General features: G+C 43.5%; 1 protein-coding gene across 1 annotated transcript; it reads right to left on the bottom strand.

Annotated features, from left to right (window-relative positions):
- Positions 1 to 749: 749 nt before the first annotated feature.
- Positions 750 to 1,652, bottom strand: LOC138354069 (putative proline-rich protein 21). Its single transcript, XM_069307784.1, has one exon. It carries the CDS (start codon positions 1,650 to 1,652, stop codon positions 750 to 752), a length of 903 nt encoding a protein of 300 aa, XP_069163885.1.
- Positions 1,653 to 13,829: the final 12,177 nt, after the last annotated feature.

Here is a 13,829-nt window from a genome sequence, read left to right as displayed (position 1 = left end):
ATGATGGCCATGGGTAAGGCACTGGGCATAAGAGCCATAGATGAGGCACTGGGCATGAGGGCCATGGGTTAGGCACTGGGCATAAGGGCGGTGGGGTAAGGTGCTAGGCATAAGGGCGGTGGGTAAGGTGCTGGGCATGAGGGCCATAGGTGAGGCACTGGGCATGAGGGCCATGGGTGAGGCACTGAGCATAAGCACGGTGGGTAAGGTGCTGAGCATAGGCATAATTTCAGTGGGTAAGGTGCTTGGCATGAGGGCCATGGGTGAGGCACTGGGTATAAGGGCCATGGGTAAGGCACTGGGCATGAGGCCCAGGGGTGAGGCACTATGGGCATAAGGGCGGTGAATAAGGTGCTGGGCATCAGGGCCATGGGTGAGGCACTGGGCATAAGGGCCATGGGTGAGGCACTGGGCATAAGGGCGGTGGGTAAGGTGCTGGGCATAAGTTCAGTTGGGTAAGGTGCTGGGCACGAGGCCGGTCGGTGAGGCACGGGCATGAGGTCGGTCGGTTGAGGCACGGACATGAGGTCCATGGGTGAGACTAATAGACATAAGGGCGTTGGGTAAGGTGCTGGGCATGAGGCCTGTGAGGTACGGGGCATGAGGGCCGTGGGTGAGGCGCTTGGCATGAGAACGGTGGGTGAGGCGCTGGGCATAAGGGCCGGTGGGTGAGGTGTTGGCCATGAGAACGGGGGTGAGCCGCTGGGCATGAGGACAGTGGGTGAGGTGTTGGCCATGAGAACGGTTGGTCAGGCGCTGGGCATGTGGGACCCAGTGGTGATGGTGTTTGGCCATGAGAACGGTTGGTGAGGCGCTTGGGCATGAGGACAGTGGGTGAGGTGTTGTGCCATGAGAACGGTTGGAGAGGCGCTGGGCATAAGGGGCCGTGGGTTGAGTGTTGGCATGAGAACGGTGGGTGTGGCGCTGGGCATAAGGGCCGTGGGTGAGGTGTTGGCCATGAGAACGGTGGGTGAGGCGCTGGGCATGAGGACAGTGGGGAGGTGTTGGCCATGAGAACGGTTGGTGAGGCGCTGGGCATGAGGACAGTGGGTGAGGTGTTGGCCATGAGAACGGTTGGTGAGCGCTGGCATGAGGACGTGGGTAGAGGTGTTGGCCATGAGAACGGTGGGTGAGGCGCTGGGCATGAGGACGGTGGGTGAAGTGTTGGCCATGAGGACGGTGGGTGAGGCGCTGGGCATGAGGACGGTGGGTTGAAGGTGTTGGCCATGATGACGGTGGGTGAGGCGCTGGGCATGAGGACAGTGGTGAGGTGTTGGCCATGAGACGGTGGTGAGGCGCTGGGCATGAGGACAGTGGGTGAGGTGTTGGCCATGAGAACGGTGGGTGAGGCGCGGGCATGAGGACGGTGGGTGAAGGGTTGGCCGTGAGGACGGTGGGTGAGGCGCTGGCAATGAGGACGGTGGGTGAGCGCTGGGCATGAGGCCGGTGGGGAGGTGTTGGCCATGAGGACGGTTGGTGAGGGCGCTGGGCATGAGGACAGTGGGTGAGGTGTGGCCATGGAACTGTTGGGTGAGGCGCTGGGCATGAGGGACAGTGGGTGAGGTGGGCATGAGTAACGGTGGGTGAGTCGCTGGGCATGAGGCGGTGGGTGAAGTGTTGGCCATGAGGACGGTGGGTGAGGCGCTGGGCATGAGGACGGTGGTGAGGCGCTGGGCATGAGGACAGTGGGTGAGGTGTGGCTCATGAGGATGGTGGGTGAGGCGCTGGCCATGAGGACGGTGGGTGATGCGCTGGGCATGAGGACAGTGGGTGAGGTGTTGGTCATGAGGATTTGGTGGGTGAAGGCGCTGGCATGAGGATGGTGGGTGAGGGCGCTACTATGCAATGCGGACAGTGGGTGAGATGTTGGGCCATGAGAACCGGTGGGTGAGGCGCTGGGCATGAGGACAGAGTGGGTGAGGCGCTGGCCCATGAGAACGGTGGGTGAGGCGCTGGGGCATGAGGGCAGTGTGTGAGGTGTTCTGGCCGTGAGGATGGTGGTGAGGCGCTGGGCATGAGGATGGTGGTGAGGCGCTGGGGCATAGAGGACAGTTGGGTGAGGTGTTGGCCATGAGGACACGGTGGATGGGTGAGGCGCTGGGCATAAGGTCCGTGGGTGAGGTGTTGGCCATGAGGAACGGTGGGTGAGGCGCTGGGCATGAGGACAGGTGGGTGAGGTGTTGGCCATGAGAACGGTTGGTGAGGCGCTGGGCATGAGGACAGTGGGTGAGGTGTTGGCCATGAGAACGGTGGGTGAGGCGCTGGGCATGAGGACGGTGGGTGAAGTGTTGGCATGAGGACGGTGGGTGAGGCGCTGGGCATGAGGACGGTGGGTGAGGCGCTGGGCCTGAGGACAGTGGGTGAGGTGTTGGTCATGAGGATGGTGGGTGAGGCGCTGGCCATGAGGACGGTGGGTGAGGCGCTGGGCTTGAGGACAGTGGGTGAGGTGTTGGCCGTGAGAACGGTGGGTGAGGCGCTGGGCATAAGGGCCGTGGGTGAGGTGTTGGCCATGAGAACGGTGGGTGAGGCGCTGGGCATGAGGACAGTGGGTGAGGCGCTGGGCATGAGGACAGTGGGTGAGGTGCTGGGCATGAGGTCGGTGGGTGAGGCGCTGGGCATGAGGACAGTGGGTGAGGTGCTGGGCATGAGGACAGTGGGTGAGGTGCTGGGCATGAGGACAGTGGGTGAGGTGCTGGGCATGAGGACAGTGGGTGAGGTGCTGGGCATGAGGTCGGTGGGTGAGGCGATGGGCATGAGGACAGTGGGTGAGGTGCTGGGCATGAGGACAGTGGGTGAGGTGCTGGGGCATGAGGACAGTGGGTGAGGCGCTGGGCATGAGGACAGTGGGTGAGGTGTTGGCCATGAGAACGGTGGGTGAGGCGCTGGGCATAAGGGCCATGGGTGAGGTGTTGGCCATGAGAACGGTGGGTGAGGTGCTGGGCATGAGGAGAGTGGGTGAGGTGCTGGGCATGAGGACAGTGGGTGAGGTGCTGGGCATGAGGTCGGTGGGTGAGGCGCTGGGCATGAGGACAGTGGGGAGGTGCTGGGCATGAGGTCGGTGGGTGAGGCGCTGGGCATGAGGACAGTGGGTGAGGTGCTGGGCATGAGGTCGGTGCGTGAGGCGCTGGGCATGAGGACAGTGGGTGAGGCGCTGGGCATGAGGACGGTGGGTAAGGCGTATTAAGGAAAATGGTGACTAGAACCAGGCGCAGGGTCTGTGCAACATTGCATGCAGCTGGTACCAGCAAGTGAACATGGTTGCATATGTGGTGCACGGCTCTAGCCACCACCCTATGTAAATGAATGAATTTTGCATGATAATAAAGATGCAAATGAAGATGGGTTGTAAAGGAGTAATGTTGCAAATCATTGAAACTAAGTTTTAGAAATAAAATATTTTTTTAATAAAAAACAAAACAAAATATCAAAATTATGGTTTAGCATTATGTGTGTCGGGTAGGCTGTTACATTTTCAATGTCTGAAAGTTAACTTAAAATATTTCATCCTATTTTAAGACGTGGAATAGCCACCCGTGTGACGGCACTTTTAATGATCTGCTGTGGTGTATCGGCTAGCATACCAGCTTGCTACTTGGCTAGCCCAGGTTCAGTTCTTTCATAGGGGAAGAGTTCTGTGTGTGTTGATTGAATGATTGATAAATATTAAGCCACCCAAGAGGTGGCACGGGAATGAATAGTCCGTATGTGGTACATTTTTTGTTCAGTAAATATTTTCCGTGTTCTGAGGTCGCATTTAATCATCAGGCTACTATGTTATCTCACATGTTGTGTGTTTATGTTAAATATCCTTGTGAGAGTATGCAATTCTGTGAATATATATGGGCTCGAGTTTTCCCCTAGTAAATAAAATTAAAAGTGGGAGGACATGTCTGATCTGTCACCATCAGCTGGCTTCGTTTGGGGCTTGGAAGACGTGGAACGCCCGTCAGCGCCTGTCAGACGCCCGTCTGACAGGCCTTTAAACGATATGCTGTTGTTTATCGGTTAGCATCCCTGTTTGCTATTTAGCTAACCTAGGTTCAGTTCTTTCATAGGGGAAGAGTTCTGTGTGTTAAATAACACTTTTGAGTGTATGCAGGTGAGTGATTTTATATGGGCTTGAGTTTTCCCCTAGTAAATATGATTAAATTAGGAGAACATGTATCTGATCTGTCACCATCAGTTGGCGTCGTTGGGGGGCGTGGAAGACTTGGAATAGCAGCCAATGTAACACCTCTTTTAACTATATGCTGTGGTGTATCATTTAGCATACCGGCTTGCTACTTGGCTAGTCTAGGCTCAGTTCTTTCATAGTGTTATATATATAACACAGTTATATTCTGTTATGTATATATATATATATATATATATATATATATATATATATATATATATATATATATATATATATATATATGTCGTACCTAGTAGCCAGAACTCACTTCTCAGCCAACTATGCAAGGCCCGATTTGCCTAATAAGCCAAGTTTTCACGAATTAATATATTTTCTCTATTATTTTTCTTATGAAATGATAAAGCTAGCCATTTCATTATGTATGAGGTAAATTATTTTATATTGGTGTGAAAATTAACGTAGATATATGACCGAACCTAACCAACCCTACCTAACCTAACCTAACCTATCTTTATAGGTTAGGTTAGGTTAGGTAGCTGAAAATGTAAGTTAGGTTAGGTTAGGTAGGTTAGGTAGTCGAAAAACAATTAATTCATGAAAACTTGGCTTATTAGGCAAATCGGGCCTTGCATAGTAGGCTGAGAAGTGAGTTCTGGCTACTAGGTACGACATATATATATATATATATATATATATATATATATATATATATATATATTTATATTTATAAGTATAGTATGTAAGTATAGTAAGAATCTCCCGTAAGTATAGAGAACTGGATCACCACTACAATTTTGTCCCCATTGCTTCTGAGACACTCGGCGCCTGGGGTAAAAGTGCTACCAGTTTTTTGAAGGAACTGGGTTCTAGGCTCATTGAAACAACAAGGGACCCGAGAGCTGCAAGCTTTCTTTTCCAGCGCCCCAGTGTGGCGATACAGAGGGGAAATGCCCACTGCATCCTGGGTTCCTGCCCGCCATCTGAGGAGCTGGAGGAACTCGATAATCTGTGATAACCATCTTTCTAACCCATATGTAACTCCTTTTTTTTAACAAAGTTCAAATAAAGTAAATATATATGTGTACATACAAAAGAATGGGGGTGGTAGGAGAAGATAATATTAGTGTTCAGTGAGAACACTGGGTCCCCACATTGGCACCAGAGGTGGTACCCTCACAAAATTTATATATATATATATATATATGTCGTACCTAGTAGCCAGAACGCACTTCTCAGCCTACTATGCAAGGCCCAATTTGCCGAATAAGCCAAGTTTTTATGAATTAATTGTTTTTCAACTACCTAACCTACCTAACCTAACCTAACCTAACTTTTTCGGCTACCTAACCTAACCTAACTTATTAAGATAGGTTAGGTTAGGTTAGGTAGGGTTGGTTAGGTTCGGTCATATATCTACGTTAATTTTAACTCCAATAAAAAAAAATTGACCTCATACATAATGAAATGGGTAGCTTTATCATTTCATAAGAAAAAAATTAGAGAAAGTATATTAATTCAGGAAAACTTGGCTTATTAGGCAAATCGGGCCTTGCATAGTAGGCTGAGAAGTGCGTTCTGGCTACTAGGTACGATATATATATGTATATATATATATATATATATATATATATATATATATATATATATATATATATATATATAATATATATAATATAATATATAATATATATATATATATATATATATATATATATATATATATATATATATATATATGTCGTACCTAGTAGCCAGAACGCACTTTTCAACCTACTATGCAAGGCCCGATTTGCCTAATAAGCCAAGTTTTCCTGAATTAATATATTTTCTCTAATTTTTTTCTTATGAAATAATAAAGTTACCCATTTCATTATGTATGAGGTCAATTTTTTTATTGGAGTTAAAATTAACGTAGATATATGACCGAACCTAACCAACCCTACCTAACCTAACCTAACCTATCTCTATAGGTTAGGTTAGGCTAGGTGGCCGAAAAAGTTAGGTTAGGTTAGGTTAGGTAGGTTAGGTAGTCGAAAAACAATTAATTCATAAAAACTTTGCTTATTAGGCAAATCGGGCCTTGCATAGTAGGCTGAGAAGTGCGTTCTGGCTACTAGGTACGACATATATATATATATATATATATATATATATATATATATATATATATATATATATATATATATGTCGTTTTACATTTATCCCTTATGTATCCCCCCATGTTTTCACCTTCATTGTATTATCACCTGACCTAATGCGGGTATAAAATCAACTAGTATTGTAAGATCTGTTCACTTGAGAATGGACCATGGAGGTTCGAAACGTCGTGCAAATTATACAAATAAGTGTAATACACTCTATAGTAAATCACTTCTTTTCTTCACCTTAAAAGTACGAAAATGAGTTTTGGAGAACTCCTATTTCAATTAAGCCCTGATGCTAAGAAAATAGTTAGAGGAATAGAAGCCCTAAACCAGAAAATAATAAATACAGAATATGCGGTCATATTCAATGAAACATGTTTGAAAGAAAACCTGCTGCCAGTATACACCAATATATATATATATATATATATATATATATATATATATATATATATATATATATATATATATATATATATATATATATATATATATATATATATATATATATGCGAACAAGCCTGAATGGTCCCCAGGACAATATGCAACTGAAAACTCACACCCCAGAAGTGACTCGAACCCATACTCCCAGAAGCAACGCAACTGGTATGTACAAGACACCTTAATCCACTTGACCATCACGACCGGACAAAATGAGGTGATAGCCGAGGCTATTTGAACCACCCCACCGCCGGCACTCCGATAGTAATCTTGGGCATAGCATTTTACCAAATCACCTCATTCTTTGGGGCACACGTGAGTCACTTCTGGGGTGTGAGTTTTCAGTTATATATATATATATATATATATATATATATATATATATATATATATATATATATATATATATATATATATATATATATATATATATATATATATATACTACCTTGGAAGGATGGTAGGCCTTGCTACCTTGGAAGGATGCTACCTTGGAAGGATGGTGCTACCTTAGAAGGATGGTAAGCAAGTGGTGTGGGACTACACGTGCGCTGCCACACTGGCTAGTACCTTCCTCCACTACAGCACACGTGAAAGCGGTGGTGCTGCTTTCAGGGAATCGCAGAAAACTATTAAATACAGAGGTCTGGCACACTGCTACAGCTTTGTTCCGATCGACTTGGAGACCCTCGGTTCGTGGGGAAAATGTGCATTGAAGTTAACTGAAGGAATTGGGGGACAAATTGATCAGCGCTACAAAAGACCAGAGAGCAAAAATTTCTTGTTCCAGCGCCTCAGTGTTGCGATTCAGAGGGAAAATACCTTTTGCGTCCTGAGCACTAGTCCAACTTCAGAAGAATTCGAAGAAGTGTTTGACTTGCAACAATGATCGAACCCGTCTGTGACATTCATCAATGTTTCCCATTGTCGTGTTTTTCAAGAGATCCATAACCTTTAAGCACCTTTTTGTATTATTATTTTTGTATCAACCCTCTTGTAACCATCAAATACATAATAAAGCACAAAAAATAAAAAAAGGAAAGGGGTGGTAGGAGAAAAGCACACAGAAACTGTATTGGAGGGGATCTAAACATTCCCTTTAATGCGTTATGCGTGGTTTCCTCCGAGGCTATGGGTCCCCCTTCATCCAGCTAGAGGTGGTACTCCCTCCTATATATAAAAAAAAAAAAAAATATATATATATATATATATATATATATATATATATATATATATATATATATATATATATATATATATATATATATATATATATATATATATATATATTTTTTATATATTTATATATAAATATATATATATATATATATATATATATATATATATATATATATATATATATATAAATATATATATATATATATATGTATGTTGTATATATATATAAATATATATTCTGCAGTTGCCTTTGTTCTTATGTTCTTATATATATTTATATATATATATATATATATATATATATATATATATATATATATATATATATATATATATATATATATATATATAGGTTATGGATCTCTTGAAAAACACAACACTGGGAAACATTGATGAATGTCACAGACGGGTTCGATCATTGTTGCAAGTCAAACACTTCTTCGAATTCCTCTGAAGTTATACTAGTGCCCAAGACGCAACAGGCATTTCCCCTCTGAATCGCAACACTGAGGCGCTGGAACAAGAAACTTTTTGCTTTCTGGTCTTTTGTAGCGCTGATCAATTTGTCCCCCAATTCCTTCAGGAACTTCAATGCACATTTTCCCCACGAACCGAGGGTCTCCGAGCCGATCGGAACAAAGCTGTAGCAGTGTGCTAGACCTCTATATTTAATAATTTTCTGCGATTCCCTGAAAGAAGCAGCACCACCGCTTTCACGTGTGCTGTAGTGGAGGTAGGTACTGGCCAGTGTGGCAGCGCACGTGTAGTCCCATACCACTTGCTTACCATCCTTCATATATATATATATATATATATATATATATATATATATATATATATATATATATATATATATATATATATATATATATATATATATATATATATATATATATATTATTAAATGTGACCGAAAAAGTAAGATTAAATATTCTAACACGAATTTTCTCTATCTTTCTTACGTTTCTTTTCACTGTTGATGGTGTGACGATAATCTCCTTCAAGAGATTGAGCCTGCTCTTCCCTCCATAATTACGTCTTCACAATTATATAAAAAGACTATGGAAGAAATGTCCAACAACGACAACAACACCAGCAAGGCTTGCCAGGGTGAGCAAAACGTATGCAGCCAGCCACCTGTTCGAACTCCAACCACCAAACTACCCGTTGATCGCTACAGCTCCGCTGATTGGTCGCCGGTCTGGCTGCACCTGCACTCGCCCCCCCATACTACCTGATGTCTGGGGTCGCCCCAACATCAGTCCTCAGAATGTTCAGTGCTTTCGTGGCCAGCACTCCTCCCAGCTAGACTCTAGCGTGTACTGAGAGAGGTGGTGGCTTTAAGCCAATATTCCAGCACCTCCCACTTAACTTTTGTATTGCACTTGTTATTTTGCCTTAACGTAACTTTTCATTTTGTCATTTAAGTATTCTTATTATTTTGATTCATTGATTTTATTATAAGAATTTGTTTGTGCATTATTTTCATGTTTTGATTTATTTAACGTAATTAAAATTTCATTGTTAAAGTTTACTTGTGTTTTGTGTGTCTTCTCCTTACCTTACCACAGACGAAGTTCCAGTTTTTCTATTTTTTTTTATAACTATGTGACGAGGCCATACCCCTAGCCTTAAACAGCCGAACACCAACGCGTTACCGTCACAATGGTAATTCAAAGATCAATTCTCCAAAATTCATTTTTATTTCTAGTCTGATGTGACACTTGACCGCGTTTCGTAAAACTTATTACATTTTCAAACACTTTAGTTTACAAACACACAACTGAAACTGAATAGAGCTTTGCAAATCTTCGAGTTTATATTTACATTTGGGTGAGGTGGATGAGGTGAAAACGAACTTTCAACAATGGGTATTAAATTCTAACACAAGACAGAACATGAAACAATGGGTATTGAATGGAAGTAATTGTAGAAAGCCTATTGGTCCATATTTCTTGATGCTTCTATATTGGAGTGGAGTCTTGAAGTGGGTAGAATATAGTTGTGCATTAATTGGCTGTTGATTGCTGGTGTTGACTTCTTGATGTGTAGTGCCTCGCAGACCTCAAGCCGCCTGCTATCGCTGTATCTATCGATGATTTCTGTGTTGTTTGCTAAGATTTCTCTGGTGATGGATTGTTTGTGGGAAGAGATTATATGTTCCTTAATGGAGCCCTGTTGCTTATGCATCGTTAAACGCCTGGAAAGAGATGTTGTTTTCTTGCCTATATACTGGGTTTTTTGAGGCTTACAGTCCCCAAGAGGGCATTTGAAGGCATAGACGACGTTGGTCTCTTTTAAAGCGTTCTGCTTTGTGTCTGGAGAGTTGCTCGATCATGAGTAGGCTGGCCGTTTTTCTGGTTTTATAGTAAATCGTCAGTTGTATCTTCTGATTTTTGTCTGTAGGGATAACGTTTCTACTGACAATATCTTTCATGACCCTTTCCTCTGTTTTATGGGCTGTGGAAAAGAAGTTCCTGTAAAATAGTCTAATAGGGGGTATAGGTGTTGTGTTAGTTGTTTCTTCAGAGGTTGCATGGCGTTTCACTTTCCTTCTTATGATGTCTTCCACGAAACCATTGGAGAAGCCGTTGTTGACTAGGACCTGCCTTACCCTACAGAGTTCTTTGTCGACATGCTTCCATTCTGAGCTGTGGCTGAGGGCACGGTCGACATAAGCGTTAACAACACTCCTCTTGTACCTGTCCGGGCAGTCACTGTTGGCATTCAGGCACATTCCTATGTTTGTTTCCTTAGTGTAGACTGCAGTGTGGAAAACTCCGCTCCTTTCCATGACTGTTACATCTAGAAAGGGCAGCTTCCCATCCTTCTCCATCTCGTAAGTGAAACGCAATGCAGAATTCTGCTCAAATGCCTCCTTCAGCTCCTGCAGATGTCTGACATCAGGTACCTGTGTAAAAATATCGCCAACATACCTGCAGTATATGGGCGGTTTCAAGTTCATGTCGACTAAGACTTTTTGCTTGATGGTACCCATGTAGAAGTTTGCAAACAGGACACCTAGGGGAGAACCCATGGCAACCCCATCTACTTGCTTATACAGTACATGTGTCCATCCGGGCTCAAGAAGGGTACCTCTTTAGTACAAGCTTGGAGTAGTTTCCTTAGACTGTTTTCTGGTATCTCAAGAGGAGTACAGGCCGGATCACGGTACACTCTGTCGGCTATCATCCCGATTGTTTCATCCACAGATACGTTGGTAAACAGAGATTCTACGTCCAACGAGGCTCTTATCCCTGTAGCCCGTGTTCCCCGCAGCAAGTCAACAAATTCCTTTGGAGACTTCAGGCTGAAGGCTAAAGGGACATAAGGAGTCAGCAAGCCATTGAGTCGTTTCGCCAGTCTGTACGTGGGTGTGGGTATCTGGCTGATGATTGGCCGAAGTGGGTTTCCAGGCATGTGTGTCTTGACATTTCCATACGCATATCCAGGTTTATATTCCCCAATAATGTTTGGTAGGTGGAGTCCAGATTTCTTGGCGTTCACAGTTTCGATCAATTTGTTGACCTTTGCTTTCAGTTCGGCTGTAGTGTCCTTCGTTACCCTTTGGAATATAGTTTGGTCAGAGAGTATGAGGTTCATTTTCGCCAGATATTCGTCTTTTTTAAGAATGACGTATATTGGCGACTTGTCGCCTCTCCTGACAACTATCTCCTGTTTCTCACGAAGGCTCTTAGCTGCCGCTTTGAGCTCGGGGGTGCTTCTGTTGTTGCCTTAATTCTTTCCTCCTTCCGCAATATGTTCTGCTTGTAAGGTGTCTTTGGTGGTGACCTTCTTTTGTGCTTCGAGGTCGAATATGTCGTCCAACAGAATCTCCAACTCCACTTTCCGGGCCATCTCACTCGGTCTGGACATAACGTGATAGTTTATACCCAGATTTAGGAGAGTGACTTGTTCCTTAGTGAGGTTGATTCCTGCAAGGTTCAGGAAGCCATCTTTTGGTCGTGGAATTGCCATAGGTCCTCCATATAACGTTGTTAGTTTCTTGATTATCCTTGTTTCAGTGCTGAGGTGATGTCGGTCTGTGAGGATGTCGAGGTGTTGTACAATGCGAGAACGGAGACTTTCGTCGATGTCTCTGTTTTAGGACATAGAATCTCTGTTTACCAACGTACCTGTGGATGAAACAATCGGGATGATAGCCGACAGAGTGTACCGTGATCCAGAGTGTACCGTGATCCGGCCTGTACTCCTCTTGACATACCAGAAAATAGTCTAAGGAAACTACTCCAAGCTTGTACTAAAGAGGCACCCTTCTTGAGCCCGGATGGACACATGTATAAGCAAGTAGATGGGGTCGCCATGGGTTCTCCCCTAGGTGTCCTGTTTGCAAACTTCTAAAAGGGTACCATCGAGCAAAAAGTCTTAGTCGACATGAACTTGAAACCGGCCATATACTGCAGGTATGTTGACAAAATTTTTACACAGTTACCTGATGTCAGACATCTGCAGGAGCTGAAGGAGGCATTTGAGCAGAATTCTGTGTTGTGTTTCACTTACGAGATGGAGAAGGATGGGAAGCTGCCCTTTCTAGATGTAACAGTCATGGAAAGAAGCGGAGTTTTCCACACTGCAGTCTACACTAAGGAAACAAACATAGGAATGTGCCTGAATGCCAACAGTGACTGCCCGGACAGGTACAAGAGGAGTGTTGTTAACGCTTATGTCGACCGTGCCCTCAGCCACAGCTCAGAATGGAAGCAAGTCGACGAAGAACTCTGTAGGGTAAGGCAGGTCCTAGTCAACAACGGCTTCTCCAATGGTTTCGTGGAAGACATCATAAGAAGGAAAGTGAAACGCCATGCAACCTTTGAAGAAACAACTAACACAACACCTATTAGACTATTTTACAGGAACTTCTTTTCCATAGCTCATAAAACGGAGGAAAGGGTCCTGAAAGATATTGTCAGTTGAAACGTTATCCCTACAGATAAAAATCAGAAGATACAACTGACGATTTACTATAAAACCAGAAAAACGGCCAGCCTACTTATGAGAAACTCTCCAGACACAAAGCAGAACGCTTTAAAAGAGACCAACGTCGTCTAAGCCTTCAAATGCCCTCTTGGGGACTATAAGCCTCAAAAAACCCAGTATATAGGCAAGACAGCAACATCTCTTTCCAGGCGTTTAACGATGCATAAGCAACATGGCTTCATTAAGGAACATATAATCTCTTCCCACAAACAAACCATCACCAGAGAAATCTTAGCAAACAACACAGAAATCATCGATAGATACAGCGATAGCAGGCAGCTTGACGTCTGCGAGGCACTACACATCAAAAAGTCAACACCAGCAATCAACAGCCAATTAATGCACAACTATATTCTACCCACTTCAAGACTCCGCTCCAATATAGAAGCATCAAGAAATATGGACCAATAGGCTTTCTACAATTACTTCCATTCAATACCCATTGTTTCGTGTTCTGTCTTGTGTTAGAATTTAATACCCATTGTTGAAAGTTTGTTTTCACCTCATCCACCTCACCCAAATATAAATATAAACTCGAAGATGTGCAAAGCTCTATTCAGTTTCAGTTGTGTGTTTGTAAACTAAAGTCTTTGAAAATGTAATAAGTTTTGCGAAACGCGCTCAAGTGTCGCGTCAGACTAGAAATAAAAATGAATTTTGGAAAATTGATCTTTGAATTTCCATCAACAGTGAAAAGAAACGTAAGAAAGATAGAGAAAATTCGTGTTAGAATTATTAATCTTACTTTTTCGGTCATATTTAATAATATATGTCTACAGGAAAGACTGCTATCAAAATATATATATATATATATATATATATATATATATATATATATATATATATATGTATATATTATTAAATATGACCGAAAAAGTAAGATTAATAATTCTAACACGAATTTTCTCAATCTTTCGTACATTTCGTTTCAC

This window comes from Procambarus clarkii, chromosome 61, assembly GCF_040958095.1.
Source record: "Procambarus clarkii isolate CNS0578487 chromosome 61, FALCON_Pclarkii_2.0, whole genome shotgun sequence".
Lineage (NCBI taxonomy): Eukaryota > Metazoa > Arthropoda > Malacostraca > Decapoda > Cambaridae > Procambarus > Procambarus clarkii.
The sequence above is the reverse complement of the archived record's forward strand: the minus strand, read 5'-3'. Positions and strand labels throughout refer to the sequence as shown.